General features: G+C 32.9%; 1 protein-coding gene across 1 annotated transcript; it reads left to right on the top strand.

Moving 5' to 3' along the window:
* Positions 1–9,428: 9,428 nt before the first annotated feature.
* LOC114912610 (uncharacterized) lies at positions 9,429–14,638 on the top strand. Its single transcript, XM_073253126.1, has 4 exons — positions 9,429–9,674; positions 9,847–10,150; positions 14,122–14,199; positions 14,319–14,638. The coding sequence occupies exons 1-4, from the start codon at positions 9,544–9,546 to the stop codon at positions 14,367–14,369; spliced, it is 564 nt and encodes a 187-aa protein (XP_073109227.1). The 5' UTR covers positions 9,429–9,543; the 3' UTR covers positions 14,370–14,638.

Raw genomic sequence — 14,638 nt, 5'->3', positions numbered from 1 at the left:
GCTGTTTTCGCTCTCTTTGTTTCTTTTCTCTACTGATGCTATGCTCCCGGAGCGCTAGAAGCCGGGATTGGATCCGACATAATGGTTCCGCGGGCGTCGTGCTGTTTCCTGTTAGAACCCGTCCTTGCCCTCGAAAATTCGTATTTTTACGTTCTTTTTTTTAAAAACCTTAACCGTGCGGCGTCAGGAAGGAAGATGTGGAAGTCGTCCAGATTTTCCGTTCGTTTTTATAATTGCTATTTGCGTTAATACAGCTCGATTTGGTAGACATATATAATAAGTTGGATGAAGCCGTTTCCTTCAAATTTATCACGAATCTGGAAGTCCAGCTGTTTCGCATTCATGCGCGGAGGGGAGTGGGTTGCGGTGCCCCGCTCATATTTCGGGGGTGTGAGCGTCCAATGTTACTGCCGGTCGCCGAGCAGCTTTCCGGTGGCGTGGAAGGTTCGCTGCATTGACCAACCTCGTATGGTGGCAGGAAAGAGGGGACACAGCAATTTTAATATACCACCTACGTGGCCTTCAGCCGCAAGTCGTGATCTCCTTACATGATGGGATTAGGATCGGCCGTTCTGGTTCGTCCCTTCCACCCTAGTGGTCGATACCAGAGTCCAAAACCTTTGGTTTGACAAGTGTGCCCTCGGATGTCCGGGCAAAGTCCGGTGATTCTTTCCTCCGTTTTGTCATGGAAGCGACGTTTCTCCGTGGCCCATTTCTGCCAACCATACGCTGGTAAATTGTTCCATTATTTGGACGGCCAAGATTAGAGCTGGGATAGGTATAACGTGCGTCGTGTCTTCCTGGAGTGGCCCCACTTTGCCCACCATCCAACGAGAAAGAACTGGCGGCGTTTCGTCTAATCCCCGACAAATCGTTTGTTGGTCTGGTAGCCGTCCGATCAAAGCCGCATACGCCTTGGAAAAGAATGCTCCGACATTGATAAAAATGCTCTATATTTTGGTAATTACACATTGGCGCGCGGAGAAAGCACTGTTAGAGTGCATTTGTCAAGCAGCAGGAGGAGGGACGTACATTTCTGGATTCTTTGCTTCATCTTCAAATTTTAAAATTTGCAAGGCGGTGGTGCCACTGGAGTGTTTTACCTAATTAATTTTAAAAAAAATTATTTATAAAAATAATTTAATTTTTAATTTATTTATTAAATTAATATAAAAAAATAAAATATTATTTTGAATGATATTTTATCATCATCATGTCATCAATCTTTTTCTCCATTTTTCATATAGACGTCGCTAAAAAAAAAATAAATAAAATCACCAAAACAAATGGTATTTTTTAAAATACCATATTACTTGACGATTTTAATTTTTTTCTCAAAAAAAGAAAAAAAATAGAAAAAATAGAAAAAAAATAAAAATTATAATTTTAAATTTATAAAAAAATAAAAATTATAATTTTGATAAAAATAAAAATTATCATTTCAAATATCCCCATTTCAAATTATCTTTTTTAAAAAAATCTGAAAAAAATTGGTGTAAAAAAAAATTAAAAATATCATAAAAAAAGAATTGAAAAGAAATAAAAATTATAATTCTAAACTTTAAAAAAATAAAAATTTTTATTTTAATTCAAATAAAAATCATCATTTCAAATTATAATCTCCTTTTCAAATTAATTTTTTTAAAAAAATATCATAAAAGAAGAAAAAAATGAGAGAAAAATAAGAAAAAAATAAAAATTATAATTTTGAATGAATTTTAAAGAATAAAAATTTTAATTTTAATTCAAATAAAAAAGATAATTTTAAATTATTTTATCCATTTAAAAATAAATTTTAAAAAAAATATCTCAAAAAAATTTTAAAAAATTAAAAAAATAAAAAATATTATAAAAAATGAGAAAGAAATGAGAAAAAAATAAAAATTATAATATTAAATTTAAAAAATAAAAATTTTAATTTTAATTTTAATTCAATAAAAAATATCATTTTAAATTATTTTTTTCATTTCAAATTAATTTTTTTTTTAAAAAATGTCAAAAAAAATAAAAACTTAAAAAAAGTGTGATAAAAAAGCAAAAAATTTAAAAAAATAGGAAAAAAATAAAAATTATAATTTTAAATTTAAAAAAAATAAAATTTTTAATTTTAATTAAAATAAAAAATATCATTTCAAATTATTTTTTCCATTTCAAATTAATTTATTTAAAAAATATTTCAAACAAATGAAAAAAATACCTAAAAAATTTCATAAAAATAGAAAGAAATGGTAAAAATGGAAAAAAAATTAAATTTATAATTTTAAATTATAAAAAAATTTAAAATTTGAATTTGAATTCAAAAAAATAAAAGAAAAAAATGCCATAAAAAAGTGAAAAAAAGGAAAAAATATGAAAAAAATTAAAATTATAAATTAAAATTATAAAAAATATAAATTTTAACTTTAATTCAAATAAAAAATATCATTTCAAATTACTTTTTCCATTTCAAATTATTTTTTTAAAAAATATCTTAAAAAAGAAAAAAATTGGTGTAAAAAAATAAAAAACACCATAAAAAAAGAAAAAAGGGAAAAGAATTGAATTAAAAAAAATTGAAATTGTAATTCTAATTCAAAAATAAAAATTATAATTTTGAATTTAAAAAAATAAAAATTATAATTATAATTCAAATAAAAAACATCATTTCAAATTACTAAATTAATTTAAATTTAATTTTTTAAAAAATATTTAAAACAAAGGAAAAAAATACCTAAAAAAATACCAAAAAGGGTAAAAATGGGAGAAAATTAAAATTATAATTTTAAAATATAAAAATTTTAATTTGAATTCCAAAAAATAAAGAAAAATTTCATAAAAGAAGTGAATAAAAGGGAAAAAATGGTAAAAAAATAAAAATTATAATTATAAATTTAAAAAAAATTAATTTTAATTTAAATAAAAAATTATCATTTCAAATTACTATCCTCATTTTAAATTAATTTTATGTATTAAAAAATAACATAAAAATAACTAAAAAAATTAAAAAAAATTAAAAATATCATAAAAAAATAAAAGAAAATACCAAAGGGAATGACGTTTTTGAAAATGTCATTCCTTTTGATATTTTTGAAGCATAAAATCCAAAAAAAAACCCTCTCTCCCTCTTCTCCCTCTTCTCCGACGTTTCTTCGATGTTTTCTCCTCTTCGACGGCACGACGGCGAGCTCCCGAAGGCGGCGAGCTCCCTTTTCTCTCTTCTCCCTCTTCCTCTCTTTTTCTCCCTCTTTTTCCTTGGCTCATCGGGCGGCGATAGACAGCCGGCGACGGGCCCACGCACCCCCGTCGGTTGGTCCGCTGGCGGCTGCCCCTACCCTCTCCTTTCCTTGGCTGGCCCCCTCTTCTCTCCCTCTTCCTCTCTCTCCCTCTTCCTCTCTCTCTCCCTCTTTTTCCTTGACCCACCGGCGGCAGGCCTGCGCGCCCTCGCCGGTTGGTCCGCCGGTGGGCCACTGGCGGCCGTCCCGCCCCTCCCCTTCCCTTGGGCGGCCCCCTCTTCTCTCCCTCTTCCTTTTTTAACAGGCATCTAGGTATATTAAATGCCATCGCAGATGAGTCTATTGGATTGAGTCCACCACGTGTCTATCACTGATACTGCTTAAGACATATCTGCAGTAATTTTTATACTCATTTTAAAAATATGCAGCTGAAAAGAGCAATATGGCAAGCAGAAAGCACTCATCAAGTTCGCAAGTTCAACTTTATCATGAGTAAGATCAGAACAGTGAATGAAGAGGCTTGGAGCTGGTTGTCCGAGATAGAAAAGGAGAAGTGGACGTTGGCACATGATGATGGCCTGCGCTATGGTGTCTTAACTACAAATTTGTCGGAGATTTTTAATAGTATTTTACAAGGAGTTAGAAATGTGCCAATTACAGCTTGTGTTCAAATGACATTTTATCGTCTTGTGAAATACTTCAATACGAGGCATGCCCAAGCCTTGAGATATGTAGAGGAGAATCCAAATAATCTTTTTACTCCTCATGTTGCAATTAAGATTGCTGAAGATCAAATTAAAGCTAACCAGCATCGAGTAACAGCATTCAACCTTTAAAGAGGCATATATAAAGTGCTTACGAGGAGAGCAAGTGCAGGGTTACGAGGTGGAGAAAATTTTCATACTGTTACTTTAACTGAAAGAAAATATTCTTATGAAAAGTGGAGCATGTACAAATATCCATGTTCACACGTTTTAACTGTATATCAAGAAATTACTATATATTTTAGTGATTTTATGGACGATGCATATACAATTACAGCATATATGAATGCTTGGAGCGATAACTTTAATCCATTACCATATAAAGATTATTGGATGCATACACGTATGTTCAAATGTATTTCTGATCATCATTTTTTGAGACCCAAGCAGAAAGGTAGACCAAAGTCAACAAGACTATGAAATGAGATGGATGATAGGCAAATAAGAAGTAAAAACCACTGTGACATTTGTAAGGAATTTTCATCATTGTTAAAGGCTCTGAAAATGAATTTTCATCATTATTTTATGTATTTCTATGAGATTGTATTTAAATATACGTGTTTAATATTTAGAGATGAACTGAATTATGTGTTTAAGTTGTATTGTGTGACAATATTGTATTTAAAATATATTTCTCATAAAATGAATAGCTATCATATTTCTTATTTTTTAATACACTTGGGATAATATTATTATTTTAGATTCATTAACGTATTATGGCTTACGATCCGCGGCATCTCGATCCTCGAGACAGCAGTATTCTTACATTACAGGAGCACCATCGATCACAGACTATTTTAGATGGCGGCGTAAGCATTCCAATCCTACTCTTACTATTTAATTTTTTTTTTGAAAAGTCATATACATTATCTAATTATTATATCTTATTGCAGGAGCACAGACACTTTCGTTTACGACGATCCGATGCTGACTTCTGGAGGACAGAGGACATCCCACATAGAGTATTGGATTATTTACGATATCTTGGATTTTCATGGAGTATATCGGATTGGTCGTATACAGATGGACGTTGGTCTTATTACTGTTTTGCTTGAGAGATGGCGTTCAAAGACACACACATTTCATCTTCCAATTGGTGAGATAATCATCACTTTACAGGATGTCAGCATCCTTACTGGACTATTAGTTGATAGCGATTCAGTTACCGAAGTTGATCCCATGCTTACCATTCTGAAGTGGCAGACTTTATGCTTGCGATTGTTAAGGTTTGAGCCCGACGTCCAATTTTTAGATCATTCACGACTCAGGATTAAGTGTTTGGATGATCGTTATCAATATTTTCATATTACGGATGATACACCAGAGGAGATGGTGCAGCAGTATGTTAAGGGTCAGGTGCTGCGGTTGTTAGGTGGTGTCATGTTATCTGATACTTTATCGAATAAGATGAAATTGATATTTTTGCCATTATTAGAGGATTTAGACCTCGCTCGTAAACTCAGTTGGGGCAGTGCAGCACTATCTTGCCTGTACAGAGCTATGTGTCGGGGTTCTTATGCTGATCAGAGCGAGATTGGTGGTTATCTTGTATTATTACAGGTATATAAATTAAATATTTTTATTTTTAATATTCAATTATATTTCACATTGGGTATATTATGTATGATTTTTTTAAAATTTACAGATTTGGGTATGGAAGTGTATGCTGATTATCAGTCCATTACGACGACAGTTGCTCGAGATGCCATCAGAACAGCACGATCCTAATATTCCATTCAGACTAGACGGATCATTGGGATATAGGTATAAAAATATTATTTTTTTATTTAAAACTTACTGTTTTAAATTCGATAAAATTTATTTAACATGAGTAGATTATGAAACAGATAGAATGTTGCATTCAACGTTCATCACGTATCGACGAGAGTGGCACGGGTTTGTAGGTGCCAATTGCATACATTAGTTGATACATATAGACGGATAAATTTTAAATTTTTTATAAATATCATTTTACAGTATTCATAATCTATTAAAATTTTAGCTTACTAATATTTTTTATTTTAACTCTATCAATTTTTGTGGGAGCCATATACAGATGAGATATTGGCCATATTGCCGCAGATGTATATAGTTGGACATGACATATGGACTGCTAGGGTGTCACTGCTAGGGTGCCACTTATTTATTTTGATGTGGTAGAGTGGCATCTTTCCGATCGTGTCCTGCAGCAGTTTGGTCAGATTCAGGGTATCCCAAAGTAGTTTGATACCAACCAGAGACTTCATGGTATTGATCGACGAGGGAGAGCTCGTATTGACTGGCGTATAAGACTTGCAGAGTACATTGATATTTGGGATGCACGTCGAGATCACATTGTTCATGGTGATCCCATTTTGAGAGGTCATTCATATACCGAGAACTACATGGCTTGATATTTTAGCATTACAGTGCGAGTCATTGGACAGCCTCGGTATGCAGTTCTCGGATACGAGGGTGAGAGTTCTGCTGTGCGTCTTTTAATAAGACTATGAAAATTAGTTTATGTTGTTTGTGTTATATTTTTATTTTATATTTTACAGTATATTGACTGTTTTATTTTTATTTTGTAGACTGATTCTATGTCGGATCTTGTGTTAGACGCTCGTCGTGCTTTATCTACGACTGATGAGGACGAACGGATTCGGATACTGCGTGAGATAGAGAAAACAAGTTTTGAAATATTGATGGCGATTGATGTTGATCCATATAGCTGTGCGCCTTGGTATGGAGCAGCCGATGCGTCAGATATGAGATATACGCCATCACCATATGTTCCACATATGCCATCACCGCATATTCCACAGATGTCATCACTAGATGCTGCACAGATGCCACCACCTTTTGATCCACAGATGGTAGCGCATTCTTCTTCCTACATCCTCCAGATGACATCATCGGATACCAGTTGGCCATATGAGTATGATACTTTCTTTTTAGGCCCATCCGTGTATTCAGATGAAAGGGTTGAGCGGGTCGCTCAGTCCATAGATGATCTGACAACATCAGTTATTCTTGAGTAGCATGACCAACAGACCTCCTCCACTGATATAAGAGAGGAGCCATCACAGCAGGAGTAGTCATTGAAGACCTTCCTGAGAAGGTCCAAGCGACCACGGGCACCACGACGTCCTCATGGGACTCGATCTTTTTTAGATTTATACTTAATATATTTGAATTTTTTATTGTACTATTTTTTATACGCTTGATATTTTTATTTTATTTAATATTATTAATTATTAATTTTATATTATATTATTTAATTTCAAGTGATCGAATATTATGCTTTGTGGATATGGATACACATATTCTAATGTGTCTCAAAATATTAAGAGAGAAAAAGTTATGCTAAAAGGGCTATAGAAATTATAATATAAATAATAATAATATATCAGATAATTTAATTATGAGATAAATCGGACTGTACTGGTACATCTCGATTTGGTACGGGCACGAACAGCTACGTACGGTGCGGTATGAAAAAAAAATTAATTAATTTGAAATAGAGAAAGTAATATGAAATGATGTTTCTTATTTGAATTAAAATTAAAATTTTATTTTTTCTAAATTTAAAATTATAATTTTTATTTTTTTATTTTTTTTCTCATTTTTTTATGATATTTTTTATTTTTTTTATTTTTTAAGATTTTTTTGGGATATTTTTTTAAAAAAATTAATTTTAAATGGGAAAAATAATTTAAAATTATATTATTTATTCAAATTAACATTTGAATTTTTATTTTTCAAAATTTAAAATTATAATTTTTTTCATTTTTTTCTTCTTTGTTTGGAATATTTTTTTAAAAAAATAATTTGAAATGGAGAAAGTAATTTGAAATGATATTTTTTATTTTAATTAAAATTTAAAATTTTATTTTTTTAAATTTAAAATTATAATTTTTATTTTTTCTCATTTTTTTAATTTTTTACTTCTTTATGGCACTTTTTATTTTTTTTTATTTTTTATTTTTTTGATATATTTTTTTAAAAAAAATTAATTTTAAATGGGGAAAGTAATTTGAAATGTTATTTTTTATTTGAATTAAAATTAAAATTTTTATTTTTTTAATTCAAAATTTTAACTTTTATTTTTTTCTCATTTTTTCTTTTTTATGGTATATTTTATTTTTTAATTTTTTTAAGATTTTCTTTAGGATATTTTTTTAAAAAAATTAATTTTAAATGGAGAAAATAATTTAAAATTATATTTTTTATTTAAATTAAAATTAGAATTTTTATTTTTTAAAATTTAAAATTATAATTTTTATTTTTTTTCATTTTTTTCTTCTTTGTTTGGAATATTTAAAAAATAATAATTTGAAATGGGAAAAATAATTTGAAATGATATTTTTTATTTTAATTAAATTAAAAATTTTATTTTTTTAAAAATTTAAAATTATAATTTTATTTTTTCCTATTTTTTTAAATTTTTAGCTTTCTTATGGCATTTTTTTATTTTTTTTATTTTTTTGACATATTTTTTAAAAAAATTAATTTAAAATGGGGAAAGTAATTTGAAATGATCTTTTTTATTTGAATTAAAATTAAAATTTTTATTTTTTTAAATTCAACTTTATAATTTTTATTTTTTTCTCATTTCTTTTTTATTTTTCTTTTTTATGAAATTTTTTATTTTTTTTATTTTTTTAAGATTTTTTTGAGATAATTTTTTAAAAAAATTAATTTTAAATGGAGAAAATAATTTAAAATTATCTTTTTTATTTAATTTAAAATTAGAATTTTTATTCTTTAGAATTCATTCAAAATTATAATTTTTATTTTTTTTTTTCTTCTTTTATGATATTTTTTGAAAAAAAGAATTTGAAAAGGAGATTGTAATTTGAAATGATGATTTTTGTTTGAATTAAAATTAAAATTTTAGTTTTTTTTAATTTTAAAATTATAATTTCTATTTTTTTTATTTTTTTTATTTTTTTAATGATATTTTTAATTTTTTTTACACCAATTTTTTTCAAATATTTTTTTTGGGATACTAATTTGAAATGATAATTTTTATTTTTATCAAAATTATAATTTTTATTTTTTTATAAATTTAAAATTATAATTATAATTTTTTTATTTTTTATTATTTTTTTTCTTTTTTTTTTTTGAGGAAAAAATTGAAATCGCCATATGGTGTTTTTAAAAATATCATTTGATTTGATGATTTTAATTTTTTTTGTTAGTCATCTACGTAGAAAATAGAAAAAAAAATTAAAATAATATTTTATCATATTTTCAATCTGATAAATAATTAAAAATTAAATTATTTTTATAAATAAATTTTTTTTTATATTAATTAGGTAAAGGTGCCGCTGCCAGGCAACGTCACTCAACTGCCTCGATATGGAGCAGCGCCCGTGTCCACGTGTCGAAACAGCAGATCACCGTGACGGATTTCGCCAGCCTGCGCTTTAACTGCGGTGTACAGTGGAGGCATAACTCCAATCGGCCATCATCCGGGTGATGCATTGGACCGCCGAACCACGTGGAGGGCCGCATGGCGTACGGCCCATAAACTTTTCGATCGGACGGGCCAGAACGAGATCAAGCCTTCGGATGTATTTAATATGGTCCGTAACCTTTTTTTTTTTCACCATGACACTCTCTCAAGTGCCGGGTCAATGAAACCAGACCAGGGACCCAATATGGAATCCCCTCATTCCCCTCCGACTCCAAGGCGAACGAGACAGCAACTTAGGTACACGAATACATCTCCTGTAATCCTGAATCGAATTACTAAATTAAATTATCCAATAAATGCTCCACTCCTTGAAAGATCGCCTCTCCCTTACTTTTTCTCCATTCCCGTTGACATGTATTGTAGCTCGTTTTCTAAGTTCTTGGATTTGCTTTGGAATTTTTTTTGTCAGGAATTCGGGATCAGCGACGGCAGCGGCGGAGATGAGAGGGCGTCAGCAGAGCAACGGTGGTCTCCGGGGGCTGGCGTCGCCGGACAGGGAGGCGAAGGGCGGGAACAGCGGCGGGTCGGCGTCGTCGGAGGAGAAGAAGAATGGGGGAGGGGGCTCGTCGTCGGGGAGCGAGGGCACGGTGTGGCCCAAGTTCGCGATCGCGCTGACCAACAAGGAGAAGGAGGATGACTTCTTGGTCTTCAAGGGATCCAAGCTCCCCCAAAGGCCCAAGAAGAGGGCCAAGCTCATCCAGAGGACCATTAATGTAAGCCAGATCCATCTCCCCTTTTTTTTGTTTGGGGTAAAAATTCCATCTCCTCCTTATCTCTGTTTTTTTTTTTTTTTTGCCTTCTCTTTTTTGCCTTTTGTTTTCTTCTCTTTTTCATCTAGGTTAAACGTATGGATGAAATTTTTAGAAAATTAAGGAAATTTATCAGGATATAAAGGAACCTGCAGGCGTTAATTAGCAACATGGAGCCTGTAACCGAAAAAAAAAAAAGCAACTTGGACGAAAGCCTGGTGGTTTGGGACCGTTGGTTCGACTTTTTCCTAAGGGCGATTTCACGGGAAAAAAAAAAAAAAAACTTTTTCTAAAGGGCGGGGAAAGTGGGGGCGGTTTTGGTGCCTAGAATTCGTCACCGTCTCGTTCCGGGAATCGGAATTGTTAGGTGGGGCCCGCCTGTTTATTTATCACGATCGATGGATGGATGGATGGACCAACGTGCGTCTCCTTCCCTCGTGGTCTGGTTTGTCTTCCTGTGGTCATTGTTTGGATTAGGTGGGCTAAAAAGTGGGTGCCCGTGATGAGGTGGTTGGATCTATAATTTCGGCCCTCTTTTGCTTTCGTGACAGGTGTCCCCTTTGTTGGTTGGAAGGTGGCATCTTATCTCTATTTTTTATTGACAGAAACGCCCCTGAACTGGGGTAGAGTTGCAAAAGCATCCTTCTGCTTTCTGCGTCAACGCTGGAGGTCTGTGGAAGTGTGGGAATTATATGTTCGATGATGGTGACAGATAATTCCATTTTTGCCGGCTTCGGGTTTTATCGTTCAAGCGAAGGAATGATGATCTTTTTCGCGATCTCAACCGTTGGATCGTGCTTTGTACACTTTTGAAAGCACGACGAACCACTTCCTTCATCCACAGCACATTTTGAATGCTGTGCGAAATAAAATCCAACGGTTGAGGTCGCGAAAGAAGATCAATCATTCTTTCGCGCCAAACATACAACCCGAACCCTTGGTCATTCGTTGTAAACCAAAATGGTTAAAGGCAAAGGTAGCACGTACATCTCACTCTTGTGATATGTGAGGGATAGATTTATGTAGTGCGGAATGTGCTGTTACTTTTTGTGTCTAAGGTTAAAGTGCAAGCTTTATTTGTTTTTCCTCATATGAATACATCATTTCATTGTTCCTATTTTGTGGCTTTGATTCAAACAGTGTTTTAGTCAATTTGTATAGTATGAAGTATGAACACATGGCCATTCATTTTTGTCCTTGCATATGTGTTGACTTCAGAATTGAATGATTAATTAGAGCAGCTCTTAGTTCCACTAAGCAAAAGTGACTGCATGCACCGGAATGTGTTTAAGCAAGCTAGCTGAAATCCCTTTCCATGATCCTCATAAATTGCATGCTTTTAGCTTACATTTGCATCCTCCAGTTTTTTGTTGTGCAACATTGGATATAGATGCAAGACTAACAAATCTTGATCGCATGATCTCTTATTTGTTATATATGTTCTCATTTTTTAGTGGTATTGGATATGACTTGTACTTTCAAACATAATCAAAAGAACAAACTTAATTCATCATTCTACAGTTCTGTTATTGTTACTCAGGTATATTTTTCAGTTTTAGTCCTTATGTTGTTAATGACTTAAATCACCACCCTGTCCAAAAAAGAAGATGTCAGCTATGGGCATATTCTTTGGACACAAGTAGCTCAGCCTAGCTGGTTTGAGGACTGGATCATGGACAAAAGCAACTGTCAGGGGTGGAACCAAGATTTTCCATTTGGGAGGAGGCAATTAAATAAAAATCTATAAAATAAATTGATAATTTCGTTTTTGAAATTTAAAAATTGAAAAAATTATGAAACAGTAACTATTTCTGAAGATAGATACCATTCCTGGGAAGTTAGTTGTGAATTTCAAAACATAACACCGAGCGCACAAATTTGAATAATTTCACTGATCTAAATATGAGTAACAATAATTTGTAAATCAATAAAACGTTCACGTTTCTTCTGTGCTTGGGATGTTGCATTGCTATCAAACCTTTTTGACCTGTTGTAGGCTGACTGTATTTTTTGTATATTTCACAGGATAGTGACACATAGCTTAATTGCCTTATCTACCTAAAATAGAGCATGATTAAGAAAATATAAAATAAATGATTTGGGTATATCAAGTGGTCGACTTAATAAGAGGCAGAGAATGAGTTGAGAAGTTACCTTTGGATTTGAATTTTATTTCTTCAGAAAAAATATTGAAAAGGTGAGCAATAATTTGTGACTTATTAGATTGTGTTGTAGCCTTATGGAGTAGATAGATGCATGAGTCTTCATGTGTGAGAGAGTCTTTGTGAGATATTTTCTTTCTGTTCTTTTCCTGTTATCATAGAGAGAACAAAGGTAGTCCTGGTATTGGTGATGCATCCAATATTCAAGTGGAAGGAATATTCCTTGATGGTTAAAAACCTAAAGACCATCATATTTAAATTTGTGTGTGTGTGTGTTTGTGTATTACTACCTTTCTTTGCTCTTATCGTAGTCACGTTTTTGAGATTGAATAGAAAGGTTTTGCTTATTAACTACAGGGGAGAGAGACAGTTTAGACACACACACACACACAGAGGAGGTTCTGAGAGATTTTAGGATGACACTTTAGTAATTGGTTGGTATTTTGAATTGTGTTAATGATTTATTCTCTCTTTCTTTCTATAGATTAAGATGAAATTTATCCCAAGATTGCAAGAGGGCAATGATTTTAATTGGGTAATAGGGGTTTTTTCCTACTAAATCCGAATTCTTGGAGGTCCAAAGATATAATTTTCCACGTGCTTAGAGGGGGGCCCAAAATTTGGCTGATGAAGAAGAGCTAAGAATTCATGCAATGAAAATAAGTAGAAATAACAAAGCCGGTCCATGCTAATCTGGTGTTGCATGGGGCATGATTGCATGCTACTGCATGCCAACCATTGGTACAAAATAGCATGACAAGTACCTTGCCAAATCTTGAATTTGAAGATGACAGTGTTGAATAGCCCAGTTTGCTTGGTGGAAGATTCAAGGGCCAAGTAAGAGGAGGAATGGAGAGAAACAAGATAAATGTTTTATGTTTACTGGAAAGTTAATTTGAATTCACTTGGGGGATTTTAGGGATATAAGAGGTCTTAATGTGTCAATATGTGGAAGACGTGTTTTTATGCAATTAATTTATAATAGGAGGGTTTACTTGCGTCCCCTGCCCCATCCCCCTCCGGGTGGATTAAAGAAAAAGAAATGTCTCTCTCTCTCTCTCTCTCATATAATCATATAGTACTGTCAGCTTTGGAACTTCCACAAGAGCATGCATCTGTCTGGATCTCTTGGGTGTGATAGCATGCACAAACTCCTCTCACAAAACATGTCTAACTTTCCTCTCTTAGTTAGATCATGGGCTGCAAGGGATGCTTCTCTCTTCTCTCTCTGGTATATACTCAATTGCCCTTCCCATTCTCAGATTACTTACATCATGTACGCAAGTATTACTTGTGAAAACACCAGTAGTGTAGGTGACAACTCAGTAGTATGGGTTGGAATTGTAGGGGATTTCATGTTTAAGACCAGTTTCTTAGTTTCTTTAAGTTGTCATTGGGAATGCAGTCCTGATGTGTGGTTCGACGAGACGTGGATGTTGTATGGAAACGTACCTCTGGAAATGCAAAGGGTTTGCTCTCTGTTATTTTGAGGGCTCTGCTGCCAATGTTCATGAGTCCCGTTCTCATTAGTTTGATGTTGAAACTTGGGAAGTCTGGCTGTGTGCACTTTATTATTGATGTTTATTAATCAGCTATAAAAGTTTTACTAAGCTAATATCAGCAACTTGCGAACTGAAAATAGTGGGTCGGGCAGCTTCTGCTAGAGTCGTTTATTTTCTCATATGTGCTTCTAAATCCAATTTTGTAGTGATATTATTGAACAGTCATAACTTTAACGTATTCACCTTTGTCCCTCTCATTTATGCTGAACAGCTGGTTAGCCCAGGTGCTTGGCTGTGTGATCTAACTCTAGAACGATATGAAGTCCGAGAGAAGAAGGTCTCGAAAAAGGTCAGTGATTTCAACTCTGATAGAATTATGAGTTACAGTGTTCGGAGTTCTGACAGAAAAGGAGAGACCGAGAGCTATGCTTGTTGGTTTTCTTACTTTCATTTTATTTTGTTTTGCAGAGACCAAGAGGTTTAAGGGCAATGGGGAGCATGGACAGTGACTCGGATTAATAGACGACAAAGGAGAGGCAGAATCTGAAAGGATAAGACAGATAGTGGGATCATATTTGAAGACAGTCATACTTAGTTGATTCAAAACATAGAGCATGTATATTGCGTTTGATTTTTAGAGAGAGAGAGGGCTAAGTAAGAGTTTGGAGAGTTTTTAGGGGATGCAAGGGATGTAGCCTTTGTGCCGAGAGAAGCTTGTATCATTCTTGTACAGAACTCTACCAAACGCATTTTAGAGTTCGAGCCTGTTCTTTCTCTCTTTTTAATTA

This window comes from Elaeis guineensis, chromosome 2, assembly GCF_000442705.2.
Source record: "Elaeis guineensis isolate ETL-2024a chromosome 2, EG11, whole genome shotgun sequence".
Taxonomy (NCBI): domain Eukaryota; kingdom Viridiplantae; phylum Streptophyta; class Magnoliopsida; order Arecales; family Arecaceae; genus Elaeis; species Elaeis guineensis.
Note: the sequence above shows the minus strand (reverse complement) of the source record. Positions and strands in the feature narration are given on the sequence as shown.

Coding starts and splice junctions, on each gene's coding strand:
- LOC114912610 (XM_073253126.1), top strand. CDS start 9,544: ATGGTCCGTAACCTTTTTTTTTTTCACCATGACACTCTCTCAAGTGCC. Junction 9,675..9,846: donor CGAACGAGACAGCAACTTAG/GTACACGAATAC, acceptor TTTTTTTGTCAG/GAATTCGGGATCAGCGACGG. Junction 10,151..14,121: donor TCATCCAGAGGACCATTAAT/GTAAGCCAGATC, acceptor TATGCTGAACAG/CTGGTTAGCCCAGGTGCTTG.